The 14,375-nt window shown below is 42.5% G+C and overlaps 1 protein-coding gene across 7 annotated transcripts in view; it reads right to left on the bottom strand.

Moving 5' to 3' along the window:
* SH3KBP1 (SH3 domain containing kinase binding protein 1) overlaps window positions 1-14,375 on the bottom strand; it is a 343,711-nt gene that overhangs the window by 138,338 nt on the left and 190,998 nt on the right. For 5 of the 7 annotated variants that reach the window (XM_019927681.3, XM_073799195.1, XM_019927680.3 and 2 more), the window contains 2 exons: window positions 13,024-13,153; window positions 793-998 (listed from right to left, as the gene is read on the bottom strand). In XM_019927681.3, the coding sequence (XP_019783240.2) occupies window positions 793-998; window positions 13,024-13,153 (336 nt within the window). Of the gene's footprint in view, window positions 1-792; window positions 999-2,356; window positions 2,416-4,731; window positions 4,807-13,023; window positions 13,154-14,375 lie in introns of those variants that run through there. The other 2 variants (XM_073799198.1, XM_073799196.1) reach the window with 2 other exon arrangements.

Below are 14,375 nucleotides of genomic sequence, written 5' to 3'. Positions count from 1 at the left end.
CTGGCACAAACGTCAAAGCAAAAATTTCAGCACTAAATCAAATTAACAAACATTCTTTAAGCACAGCACGAGTGTAGCTTATTACAATCTGGAAAACTCCACAGTATTTATCAAATCCTAAGCAAGGCTATGATGCTTAAAAGTGTACCACAGTAGACGTCACTGACAGCCACAAGCACAATGGCTCTGGGTGTGTTGCTCTGGCAACCGTGTACTCAGCAGCAACACGCTGTCCGCCTCTCGCCAACCCAGAACCAGGGGCAGGAGAAAACAGCCAGCTTCCTGATGGTAACAACTCAGGGATTCACAGCGAGGGCCATCTCTGTCACTCACACATGCAGGAGACTTCCTTTCAGTAGTATGAAATCATTTCCACCAAATACCTTGAGGAAAAAAAAACACAACCCCTCTCTCTACTGCAGAACCAGTCAACACACCCAAGCACAAATCACAAGAGAAACCTACCAGGATAGAAGAGAGGTTGAAAAGTACCAAGGTTATGTGTTTAGCTGGGTCCAGGCAGGAGTGGCTTTTCTGAGGAGGAAATACAGAAGGGCCGGTCTATTTGAAAAGTCATCCTGAGAAACGTTCCATCGAGAGATCAGTAAGAAAAGCAACAGCAAACTAGAGCATGAGCCTTTCGAGGAAAGCTGTTCCTATATAGAAGGAGAGCTGCACACGAGGACAATGAAACCTCAGAAGAGGCATAGGAAGCCGTAGATGCCAAGCCCTACAAGGTACTTTTGGATACACAACATCACGTTGAAATAAAACAGAAACTGTCGAACATACCTTTTCCACAGGCAGAAAGTCATTTTCTACTTCAATCGACCTTGGTCTTAGCTTTATTGGCTTGTCTTTGAAAATATCTCCAAAGCCCACTCCCTTAACTTTCTTCGGCTGGATTGCGGCCGTTGCGACTGTCCCGTTGGCACCCTCGGATTTGGTACTGCTCGAGTCACCCCCATCACTCTCGGAGCCTGTGGTTTCCCTTAAACCTGTCAAGAGCGGGGACGGGGAAAGAAAGAGCTCAGAAATCAGCCATAGCCCTGAAGCACTTCATAGCCAGCCAGGAACCACTGCTACAAGTGTCACTGGGTATGGGATAACTTGCACTGCGGTTTTTCGTTTAGCGTGTGAATATGTTGCATGGGGGCGGCTCTGAGTTTTGTTCCATCTCCCCACCCCCAGCTTTTTTTTTTTTAACATCTTTATTGGAGTATAATTGCTTTACAATGGTGTGTTAGTTTCTGCTGTATAACAAAGTGAATCTGCTATACATATACCTAGATCCCCATATCTCCTCCCTCTTGTGTCTCCCTCCCACCCTCTGTGCCCAGCTTTTAATTTTAAGAAGTGAATCAAAACTTTTCAGGAAATCTAATTTCAAAGCAGATCTCTTCGTAAATGTGACATTTCACCTCTTTTCAGCCAGAGCCTGGTTCTCAGCCAAATTTGTTTTGCTGCAGTCTGTGCAATAACAACTCTTCCCGCCCCCTCCTCGCCTCCCCACCTAGTCAGTACCACATACTGTACCTCCCATTTCTATGACTCACGTCAGTTAGCAATTAGCAATGAAAGTAACATTTCCTAAAGGGAAACTGTAAAGCTAAAAGCCATTTAAACAAATCAGCAATTAAAGAAACCACACAAAATTATGACTGCCAAAGAATTAAATCTCTTTGGATGGCTTCACAAGGAATAAATGCACGCAGACATGTTTCTCGAGGAAAGCATTAAACCAAGCTTGACATTGAAACACTTTCACTGGCAAGATGATTATATTTGTTAAAGAGGGAAAGGAAGCTGCCCTCCAGGAGGCCAGAATCCCCCAAGCCTACAGTTCTTCCTCCCTCCTCTGACACCAACGTCTCCCCAGAGCTGAACTCCTTTCCAAAGAAGAACACTGGGGACATGACACCTTTCCTTTGACCTCTGGTGGCATGAGTTGGAAGTCATCAAATAGATATCAGCAAGACAACACGGACACTTACCTCCCCAGATTCTTTTTTTCCCCAGGCTCTGCCCACAATCATGTTCCTAAAAGGAAGAGCCTGTTTCTAGTTAATTTCTGGGTGTACATTCTTACTTTGATGGTCAGTACATTAGTCATGCCATCAAAGGGCAGGATTAAAAGGATATCTTATGGAAAGTGCCATTAAGCCTGTCTCTAAAAGCCTCTAGATGTGTAGAATAGCTCCTGAACGTTGACTATGTGTCTCCTGACGACAATGATGCCCTTGGGATGAAAGTATACCATCAAATTTTGTTCTCTATTAGCCACACTGTGCATTATCTTCCTACATGTAAGGTGGCCTCTTAGTACATAAGAATGATACATCAAATAATTGCTCACATAAAATGTCACAAAATGTTGAAGTCATTCAAATAAAGAAGTCTCAGTGCAGGAAGAAACTGTTAAATGGAAACAGAAAAATATAGAAAGGTCATTATAAATTGCTAACAAGTTTCAAAATCAAATCCTTTAAACAATGGCTGTGTTTGTCGTTGCTGCTGTTTTCAATAAAATGGTATTTGTAAGCCAAAAAGGAGGGGGTGGGGAGGAAGATGCCTGGTGTACATTTTAATTAACTAAAGAACAGCATTTATGAGCAAGAACAGAGGGCAGAACAATGAGGAACAGCCCACGACAAGGGGGTCGGCTCCAGTTTACAGGACTGGATGCGAGTGTGCAAACATGGAGAACCTCCCTGGATTAGCTATCCATTCGTGTGTTTATCTGTTCATTGTTTTTGGAAATACCCCTGCTGGAGATATAATTTTGGAGTCTAAATATTGTGTCATTTCCCCTTTAACATGTTCTCATTTTGCCGTATGGATTTTTTCTGTGTGATAAATGGCTTGTATATTCTTTTCTGGTTTGGAAAGAAGCATTTGAGGGCGGAATAAAGAAATGGTTAGTGAAGAGAAAACATCACTGCTCCCCTTCCCCGCCACCACCACCACCACCACCAGCACCACAAGCAGAAGGCAGCAGGGCAAATGGATTTGGGCAAGTCTGTTTTAGTTCTTCAAAGAGAAGAATTTGAAGGATTCTTTTATCATACCTCATTAGCTAGAAACACAATATTTTCAACCACTGCCATCCTGATTTCACTGAGCTTCTGGTTTTAGGGATTTGCCACCTTCCGGGCTCATCTTAATAACATCATATTAATCACTGTGAGAAATACTCTTTATGTTACACAGGGAAAGGTTGCACGGTCATTCAACCACACAAGCATGGGCTGGGAAGGAAACACATGGCAGATTTTTCTTCTGGATATTCTGGTAGGTTGCTTCTATCACTCTTAAGTACTATGAAATTAAATGTCTGAATATCTGGGTTGACAAAATAACTCAAAATCTAGTTCCTTCCCTTCAGAGGAAAAGAAAGGTGGCTTTTCATTTTTTGGTGCTGTATCTTTTAGCCACTGGTGCTCATAACACACACTATTATGTAAACTATCCCTGTGTCATGCTCGGAATGCCAGGTGACACTCGAGGGCAGTGCAACCCAAAGTGAGGTCTGTGGACTGGAGCCAAGATCATGAAGGGCTCGTTCCCGGTACACAGAGAGACAAGCACAGAAAGTGTCCGTGTCTGGAAATGCTTATAGCAGTGTGCGCTGGTGCTACTTCCGGACGTGCGGCCAACAGACGCGTCTGGGTGAACAGGGCACAGACCAACATCTGTCTGCCTGCTCCTGCTGGGAGGGGCGGGTGGTGCAGCGCATGCGCAGTGAAGGCAAGCCAGCAGTACCCGATGTCTGTCCGCAGGGGAATGGAAATAAAAATACACTTCACTGCAGACAGTTTGAGACGTGTGGCTCCGGTGTTCACGCGTGAACCTTCTCCTTCATCACTGCGTGTACGTCTCTATGTACACATGTGTGTACGTGCACACTAAGGTGGATGCTTTTCCTTCGCAGTGAAAAAAGAACAAAGCTTCCTCAAGTTTGCTTTGGCCGCTCACATAACTGGCCAAATTACACAAAAGTCATTGCCAGTAATTTCCTTAATATTCCAGGCCGTGAGCCATTTTTGTTTATTTTCAAGTTTACACTCACACGTGTAGTGCTTACTGTGTGGCAGGACTGTTCTACGAACTTCACGAGATTCATTCATTAACCTCATTCATCTCCTTCCCCTCAACTTTTGGCAGCTTTCTTTCACAGCACAAAAGGCTACACACTGGTCCTGCCAAAAGAAGTCTGCCGTGTGGTGATTGGCTGAATGCGCAAAGCAAAATACCATTTCTGGCACGGACTTTTCTTACCAAAATCTTACTTCTTTGAACCCCGCAATGAGGAAATGACTTATTGGTTTCCAATGACCCACTCAGTAAAAGCAATAACCACGAGAGGCTGACATCTCCACAGGAAGCCACCTTACACCACCCCAGAGGCGCAGAGATACTGGTACAAACACATATGCCATGACCAATGTTACTGATCCTTTCTCTGCACGCATGGTTCATGCACGCATGTCACACACATGACAGAGGCACAAAGCAAACAAGACAGCGCCAGGGGCTGGTGATGGGAATGCTCCCGCAGCACACACCAAGGAGACGGCACTTATCGCAGGCAAATAAGTCCATGTCCTTGGATCAGAAATTCACAGACACTTGGCAGAAGCATGAGCAGCTCAGGAAAGTGCAGCTGCATCAAAAAACACAAGAACCCAGATCTTATCTTTACAATTGCCTCCTGCTGTTAAGGTCACTCACTGTAATAGCGTCTGTGGCCCTCCGTCTTTCCCGGTGCAGCTCGGTACAGAATTGTCCCTTCAAAGGTAGTCTTTCCTGACAGTGAATGAGAGAAGAGAAGGGGAGAGAAAAACAAGAGAGAGGGAAGGGGAGCAAATGATGGCAAAAGAAGGAAGAGGGAGAGTCTTTAACTGAACTTGTCTTCAATGAATCCACTGCAAGAGCTTCATCCACAAAATTAATTAGAAACCATTAGGCAGAATTTAAGAATGTTACAGAATGAGCCCAAAGTCCCCATGCAACCATGATGGCAATGAGCACTGGCATTAGGGCTCACCTCTGCAAATGCCTGGCATGTGGATTATGCCCAATTTAAACCTGGAAGCCACTTCAACATTATACCTCAAGAGTAGGAAAACCTCAACCAGAGGAAATCCAATCAATCGGATTCCTTAGTTAACTCATTCTTCTCTTTGGAGAGTGTGACCCGAACATACTATAGATTTTGGTCCATTAGCCTTTATCTTCTACCCCTAGAGCCCAGTATGATACAAACTGATACTCATGACCCCAAGAGTCTAAACAAGGCACAAAATCCCTTTTAAAAGATTTTTCGTTCTTAGTATCTTGAAGCAAGAAAGTGTATAAGTATTCTAGAGGGGGGTTTTCACCAATGAGGTTTGAAACCAATCGTGGCTTCCATGTCAATGTAAGGGGTTTTCTGCTTAGCAGCAAAGACACCAGAAAACCCTATTTCCTGAAACATCTTAATTGAGGTTTTGCCATATCAGTCATGAGACTGTACTTAAGCATGAGGACATAGGACTCACCCAGTGTCAAATGCAAATTATCTTCTTTTCTGTTGTTACAAGTAGAGGTTATCAATAGCATAAGACTGGACACATGGCTAAAGCCCAAATCTCTCTGGAACCACGAGTAAGTACATAGACTACACACACTCTGCCCCAGTTTGAGGGTGAACACACACACACACACACACACACACACACACACACACACCCTACAGAGAGTACCATCAGCAGGTAAAATGGTTTGGTAAAGACAAGCTCAATTAATATATGCATTACTCTAAGTTATGCAAAAAATAGGTCCTATTACGGCTGTGAGCTGAATATCGAACTGGAGGCCAGTTACATAGCTCCCTCATAATAAGTCTGAGGGATGAAAAGGTAGGCTACATTTACAGAGAGACAGAGAGTGGAACTGAGTGAGAGAGAGCAACTTGTCTAACTTTTTAGAAACATTCTTCAGGAAAATGGGAAATTCCACTAGGGACCATCGTGTAAACTTCTGGGCCATGTCACTCCTAATAACACGAAAGGGATTGTAAATGATCAGATCAACAAATTAAATGGAATCAGGTATTGCCAATTTCTGTGTCCTGCAGACATGGTGGTATACCACCGCTTTGAAATCTGCCCTTTTTGACAGATGTGCTCTGTCCAGTTAAAGCAAAAACTTAGATATTCAAATCACTGGCTACATAAGGATAATCCAAAGAAACAAGTGTTTCACATGTTCTCCTTAGACTTGTAGCTCTTGAGGACTTTGATGGCAAAGTGGAGCACGTAACAGTGGCTAGTTTTTATTTGGGTGAATTTTTATTCTGCCTAACTTCCATCACTAAGGTAACATTACTCCCAAGGAATACAGCTGTTTTGTGAGCCAGGCCCCCCAGAACTGAATGGCAGCAGTCCTTTTCATGTCAGAAAAAAGGAAGAAAAAGGAATCAGTATTTCAATAAAGTTCCTCCAAGTACAAGAGAACCTCCCTTTCTTCTTCCCCAGGATCAAGTCTGAGCATCGCTGAGGTAGACATGGCCCTGCTGTCTCTGAAAGGCCAAGCATTTCTGCAAAATACCCACCCCCCGCCCCGTCCACTGGCAGCAAGAGGACTGGAAATGGAGCCTGGGCTGGGGCTGAGTGAGGACACACACGTTCCATCTAGAGAACAGACGAGATGGGCAACTGGAAAGTCCATGAATATGAGTGCTGTTTATTTTTTGGGGGGGGGGGGAGGAATATTCTACTGTCACTATTAAATATTAGTACTTGAAGGCAGCAAACACTGTAAAAGGGAAGCATTTTAAAATTTCAACACAAAATCATATGCTTATGCTAGCATCTAATTTTGCCTGAAACGCTATTTCATCAATTTGCTAATTGCTCTTCACTGCCAACAGAACCTCATACACAAAACAAATAACATTTAATATTAAAAAGTATAGAGACACCAAAGCGTGGGTGGGGGGTGCCAGCCTGGCTTTAGCTCTTATAGGCAAGGGGCACAAGCAATCCATTTCTTACAGCTAATGAAATAAAATGTTTCCATATCATGGGAGTGGTTTGCCCTAAGTTTTAAAAGGCCATCTCCATCTTTGCCTTCACTTGACGAGTCACTAAAGTATCTGAACCTAAAATTCAAACATAAGGAATTAGGAAAATAAAGTCAATTCAAACTTAAATATCATGGTTATTAATGGTTATAGAAAGAAAATGCAAACCTTCTCCCTCTGAAAACTATGGGAAATAGCTTAAAATGTTTCTGCAGCTAAAAGATGTTTTTCTTTGAAACAAGAAAACAGGAATACTTTTTAGTTTTACAAGAATTATTTTATAATCTAAGAAATTAAATAATATAAAAAAGATGTTGGAAACAGGAAAGTCACATTTATATCTTAAATGTGAAGCAAAGTATGTATGAAATTGAAACTGGGTAGTAGTCATATCTGGATTTCTTTGCCTCTACATCCAAATAAATCTTATAGATCAAGATATTTTCTGATTATAATTCAATGCAATAATATCAATATAATTTGTAATTAGTTCTATTTCACACCATGTAGTCAATACTCGCATGTGCAAAATTATAACTGAAAAAGTAATTAATTCATCATAATCTGTGATCATAAGAAGAAATAAGTTAAACTGTACTCAGATTTGAAATTTGTCAGATGCTCCGTGAAAGGGTAAACTACAAGCCGTAATGGGAGCAATACCAAAGTATGTGCAAATTATATGCAGGAAGGCCTGCATGTAATGTTGGCTTCATCACTCAGAAGCGAGGCCACACCCAGGACTTCATCTCACTGGGCTTTAGTGTTCTCATCTGACACCAGGCTAGATGAGCTCTCAATTCCTTTCCATCCCTAACGTAAGATCCTGCCCGCACAATTATTGCAAACCCTTGGATGTTTTGTTTTTTAAAAACCTAATTTACTCAACATTTTTTTTCACTATTGATCTGCTACATGGGAGCCCATTTCACTCTTTTTTAAAAAAATTCCCTGTTTGGGTACCATTTTGCAAGCCCTAATGAGTGCATAGATCTGGGTGATAATCATCAGTGGCTGCTAATATTCAAAACCAAAGATAGCCAGACATATGAGCCTCCAGATAGACTATCCATCACCACCTATGAAGCAGTTCTGTCCCCCCACCCCAAAAAATCTCTCTCTCAAACCTGAATTTAACCAAGGCCCTGGATCCAATTATCAATTTATAGGAATATAGAGTAAACGACACAGCAGAGATGAAATCAGCAAAAGGCAGGCTGTGGGAAAGTAACGCACAAAGGACCTCAGTTTCTTCAGCAAAAAGTAGCAACGAAAAAAGGCAACATGGAAGAAGAATCTAGAGATTCAGAGAGAGTTGAGACATATCAACCAATCACAGGGTATGTACCTTCTTTGGGTGCAGATTCAAACTAACAAATTGCATTAAAAAATAGAAGACTATTAGGGGAAAGTGAACACTGACCATATAGGTAATTACTTTGAGGAATTGCAATTATTATTATTATTATTACAATTCGGAGTGATAACAGTATTTAAGATACTCTTTTATTGACACATATTGAAATATTTATGGATGAAATTATAGGATATCTGGGGTTTGCTTCAAAATAATATAGGGGAGGATTGTGTAGTGGTATAATTACAATGAATTGGCCACAGGTTGCTAACTGCTGAAGCTGTGTAACAGGTACACAGGGGTTCATCATACTATTCTCTCGATTTGCGTACGTTAGAAAATTTCTATAATAAAAAGTTGACAAAAATCTTTTTGAAAAAGCACCTTTAAAGTTCCATAAATGCTGTGAAAGGTAAAGATGCTTTCACATTTAAATATACAGCAAAAAGTTTCTGCCACTACCTGACAATGAATTTTCTTGTTTGAGATAAAATGTCTAAATCAACATATCAACCAACAGAACTGCTGTAACTCTTTCCTTGATAGATTAGATTACCCTGAACAAAGATCTAAAGTTTAGAGATTTTCATAACCAACTACCACATATAAAAATACATCAGGGTAAAAGAAAAGCAAGTTCAAGCAATTTATACCTTTCATTCAAAGCTAAAAATGCCTCCTCAGACTAAGAAGGATTCAGCAAGCATTTACTGAACACCTACCATGTGTCAAGCTGTCGTGGCACACTTCCTTATAAATAAAATGCAATGTTTCTTCAATTGCATTCATCCATTGGTTAACAAAACTCAAATGAATAAGTATCCTCAAAAACCTTCTGGAAGTAGCAATGTGAAGTCTACAAATATCAAAGAAGTGTGTGCACAGAGGTAGGTGTGTGTGTGTATAACAAAGAGATGTATGAGGATACACTGTACACAAAGTTTTCTTCATATGTACCAGGATACAGATTTTATCTGTCTTAAAAAAAAAACCTCCCCCAATGTCTACTAGCATTTAAATTGAGAGGATTTTTATATGATGTCACTAGGATCTCTAAAAATTACCAAAATGGTGTAAACGTTAGGAGTTTGACTTACTCCCAGATCCATGTATTTTTTTAACATTAATTAATTAATTTAATTTATTTATTTTTGACTGCAGCGGGTCTTCGTTGCTGCGCGTGGGCATTGTCTAGTTGCGGCGAGCAGGGACTACTCTTCGTTGTGGTGCGCGGGCTTCTCATTGCGGTGGCTTCTCTTGTTGCAGAGCACGGGCTCTAGGCACATGGGCTTCAGTAGTTGTGGCACGCGGGGTGTGTAGTTGTGGCTCGCAGGCTCTAGAGCACAGGCTCAGTAGTTGTGGTGCACAAGCTTAGTTTCTCCACGGCATGTGGGATCAGGGCTCGAACCCGTGTCCCCTGCATTGGCAGGCGGATTCTTAACCACTGCGCCACCAAGGAAGCCCCATAGCCATGTATTAATTAAGCACCCTCTGTGAAAACTGTAATCTATGAAGGGTATTAAGTGGGCTGGTCTAACAAAGACCTTTATTAACTATAGTTCGGCTCATGCCAGAGTAAAAACCTAGATATCTTTTGTGCACTAACTACATTTGTCTTTCTCAGTTCTATGATAAAAGTAAATACGCATTTACTATAGTTATACTAGATGTTATCCCTGGGGGAAACTGCATGAAGGGTTCATGGGACCGCCCTGTACATTGTTTGTTTGTTTTTTTTTTTGGTTTTGTTTTGTTTTTTGGCAACTTTCTGTGACCCTATAATTATTTCAAAACAAAAACGTGTTTCTTTTGTAAAGTAAAGTACACTGAAACTACTAACACCATTCTCTGGGGATAGGGAATGAGCAGATTCGCTCTAAAACCAAAGGTTCCTCGTAGACAAATCCTAACAGTATACATAATTTCTGCATGTGATCTGATCTAATTATATATATTTTACCATCAGAGTGTAAACAGTTACTGAACAGCCTGTGAGAACACTGAGAGATGGTATTTCTCTTTCAGGGGATTATTTCAATTTAGCAAGCCCTAGGGACATTATAATCACATCTGCTTTCCTATGAAGCCCTTTGTGACCACCGCTGTCCCTACATCCCCATGGGACCGGCCTCTCTCTGCCTGTGTATCCCACTTTTCCTCAGATACCCGGCTAGCAGAGCACGTGTGGTGCTTTCCTGAACTGTCGCTGACTTGTGCACCCCCTTTCCACAGTGCGAACTGACTGAAGACAGGGACCCTATCTGATTTGTCTCTGTATATCTTCAGTACCTTGTACAGCATCTTAGTAACAACAGGGGCCAAGTAAACGCTGAATGAATGAAGAATAGAAAAAAGAAGGAAAGCAGGAAGGATGGATGGATATGGACAGACAGGTAGAAAGATCAATAGATGGGCCCTCTTCTCCTTAATTGCACATACAGGAAGATTACAAAAGCCATGTACTTATTTCACAAGCATCCATCCTTGTTAGGAGAACATGCCTCTCCAGAGACCTCAGAAACCCCCTTGACAAGGGACAGTTCCTGTGGTAACTAAACATGGCTGCCGGAATTACTAGGCTCTCCTAGCTCTGAAATGGCAGGTTTTAATTGAATGAGCGTTGGGGACAGCAGTCTCCATGAGAGAAACAGCCCCTTCAGAGCATGTGACAGAAGGCGAAGTGATTGGGAAGACCATTCCACTCTGCCTCCTAACCTCCTGTCCCAGGAATTCCAGCACTGTGTGCTTTGAGCTAAGGGGTCAAGCAGGGTCAAATGTCCACATTATTGACTTGGAGTAAGAGGAGACAGTTTATTTCAACAGTTCCAAAAACACAAGAGGTATGACTTCTCTGAGCTCCAGCTCTGAAAGCATACCTAACATGGCAGGATAACAAGAGGTCAAGGTTCTCCCAAAGATGTGGTCCAATACCTCTCCAGATCTCCTTTTCTGCCTGAGTACAGGAATCCCAAAGTAATTTCCAAATGCAGAGACAACGCTTCAGTGAGCACAGTACTAACCAGTGTGCAAGCAGCCTCAACTTACTAGCTGGCTGTGTCCCAAGAATTCATCATGAGTAACAATGAAAGTGACCACTTAATAGAGGGTCTTCTATAGGTGAGGTGGTTTATATACATTATTGCTATTGGAACTCATAACACACTTCCACAGAAATAATGGTAAAATGACCCGATCTGGTCCTCCCTCCGAGAAAGCCCATTTAATCCACCATAACCCTAAGATATAGTATTCTTATTATGGGACCCAATTACCAGGTACAATACTACTCCAGTGTATGAAAGGAGACACTATGGCAGTTAGAATTCTAATGTGCAAGTTGGAAGCCATAGAAGTCCCACTATCATGGGGTCAAGGACACCTTCTCCCCTCCCGGCCACACCCACCAGTTGGCCCATGTTAGCAGAGAACCTCCTTGCCCCATACCAGAGAAGGCAGCAGGAGCTTCAAGATGCTTCCTCTGCCCCCAAATCACCTCCCGTCTTTCCTATCACAGACCCCAGGATGGAATGAGGTTCAGGGATGGGGAGCCCCAGACTTTGGAAACCACTGAGCCAATTGGCCAGCGCCACTGAACACCAAGTGAGGGAGGTGGCCTGAGCACGACTCCAGAAATGGCTTTACCTCCAAATTGGGGATTTGCCCAATCATGCTACTGGTTAAAGAGACACAACTAACTTGAAAATACCACTCAAGTCAGATTTTTCCAAATGGAAAAGAAAGCTGTTTAAGAATTATTTTGACAGGACTGAGCTGTCTTCTTGTTAGAAAGGAAAGTCTGCAGCCCCAGGTAGTGCCGAACCGCTAAGACACAGTCGAGCCTCTACGACATTCACACCCATGACCTTGGCTCAAGACGGCACAAGAGATACACAGACGTCCACGTAGGAAGTTGGGTTAGCGACTGGGAGAACAAAGTTTCCCGGTCCTGACCTTTTGCTCCATGAGCTGGAAAAGGCAGCAGAGAAGCTGGAGGGAGGAGAGCTTCAGGCCCTGGAGAGAGAAAGACCTGGAGTTCGTTCTCACCATCACAGACGGACACGCATGCTCACCCGAGGTGGGGCTGGGCCCTCAGCTGGCTTGGCAGACTTTCAAGGGAGCTGGCACACACGCGTCCTGAACATTGCCTTTCTTCCCACCAATGATTTGTGTGTGGGGTGTGTGTGTGGGGGGGGGTGTGTGTGCCATTTTCTCCAAGTTCCTCAAGAGATGCTGAGAAATATTAACAATCTCATTTGGTTCATTTTAAAAATAATTATCAACTTGCAGTGAGTGACATTTTAGAAGTATATGGAAGCACAGCAACATGGGCCATCCACGGGGGACTATGAAGGCCGACAGTCACCTATCCAGAGATGTTCACAGTGTGCATCTGCGCACTGGGGGGAAAGGGATGCACCTCACACCTTTACAATGATAAACCTACTAAACCACGGTGGGTTAAGGCAGCATAACCAAGAAAATATTCATGAGCTTCTGTCACAATCGCTTAGCACAGGCAGTGGAACCAAGGGGAGGCTGGAGCGGCACCCGTGGGTGCCCCCACCCCTGTCCTGCATGGTGGGAGGACTTCCTTCCTTACTTGACTTGGAGAGCTGCTCATCCTGGGAAATGCCGAGGTCGTCCGACTCCCCTGACAGCTCCTTGATGAAGTTGGAAGGAAACATTCCAGTCTTTCCATTGAGAACACCTTCCCACCATCCTTCTTCTACCTGCACAGATGTGAACAGAAGAACAGAGGCAGGGTTCAGGTTAGATGTGGTACTTGCCAGTTTTCTCTCCCATCTGTACAGTGCCGAGTGCACAGCCCACACAGGGAGAGCTGCAGGACCCAAAGCTTACAGGTTAACAGGGAATGAGAAAGCAGACTTCACAGGGTCTCGAGATTCAGACTCAGGAAGTGGGGTTTAACCTAGGGACCATAAACGCAAGTGGAAAAGAATTAACACTTCATTTCCACTAACATCCAACTGAAATTTGGCATTTCCTTTGATTAGGAATATACGTAACACACCAGAGTAATAGAAGGACCTGTGACGTGACACCAACCAAATCGTATTTTTACATCACATCGTAGATACTGTGGGTATTTCAAGATATCGTTTGCACTCTTTGCTACCTTTAAGTGGTGGTAGTTATCACACCTGCTGGGAGACCCTGTTATTTAATGTATTAATAAGGAATTATTTGTTATTTATAATAAAGAAGTGCACATAGATTAGTATACCAAAATTTGTTTTTAAAATAGCTTGATAGCTACTTTAATATAAATGGTTCCTTTTGTAACCTTATGTGTTTTATTTTATGCATATAAAACCATTATTTAAAAACTGAGAATGGCTTTCCCGGATTACCAAACCTAACTTGATAGCCTAACAAAAACAGTTAAGAATCTGTGGAATAAAAACTCAACCAGAAGGTAGAAGGACTCCCTGTAGCTTTCTTGAAGGTTCTAGATTACCCTGAGATGAACTGATATGGGATGAAGGGAGGTAGGGAGGGCAGCCAGACTGCAGTCATCTGGGTGGGGGAGTTGAAGGCGGCATCTGGGGAGGGGTGAGAATGAACAAGGCAGGTGCGGATTTGAGAATCTGTGAGGGATAAGCTGGTCTTCAGCAACCAATTAGCTGAGATGAGGGAAGTGTAAAAAAAAAAAGTCATCCCCAAACTTTGTGATGGAGCCACTAACAGAACAGCAGAAGTGAGAATAGTGAACTGGCTTCTCGGAGGAAAATAACAGGGCATTTTGAGAACAAGGAAGCACTTAGTTACCAGTATGGTGTAGTATAATAGAAAGAAACCTAGAAACTTTTTGGAATTTTTTTTGGCCATGTACATGTATTACTTCTTCAAATCAACAAATACAATTTAAAAGCTTAAATAATTAAAATGAAAAGAAAATTAGAGTCAAAAGCCCAGTTCAAATCGTATCTT

The sequence above is a fragment of the Tursiops truncatus genome, chromosome X, assembly GCF_011762595.2.
Source record: "Tursiops truncatus isolate mTurTru1 chromosome X, mTurTru1.mat.Y, whole genome shotgun sequence".
Taxonomy (NCBI): Eukaryota; Metazoa; Chordata; class Mammalia; order Artiodactyla; family Delphinidae; genus Tursiops; species Tursiops truncatus.
This window is presented reverse-complemented; position numbering and strand designations above follow the sequence as displayed.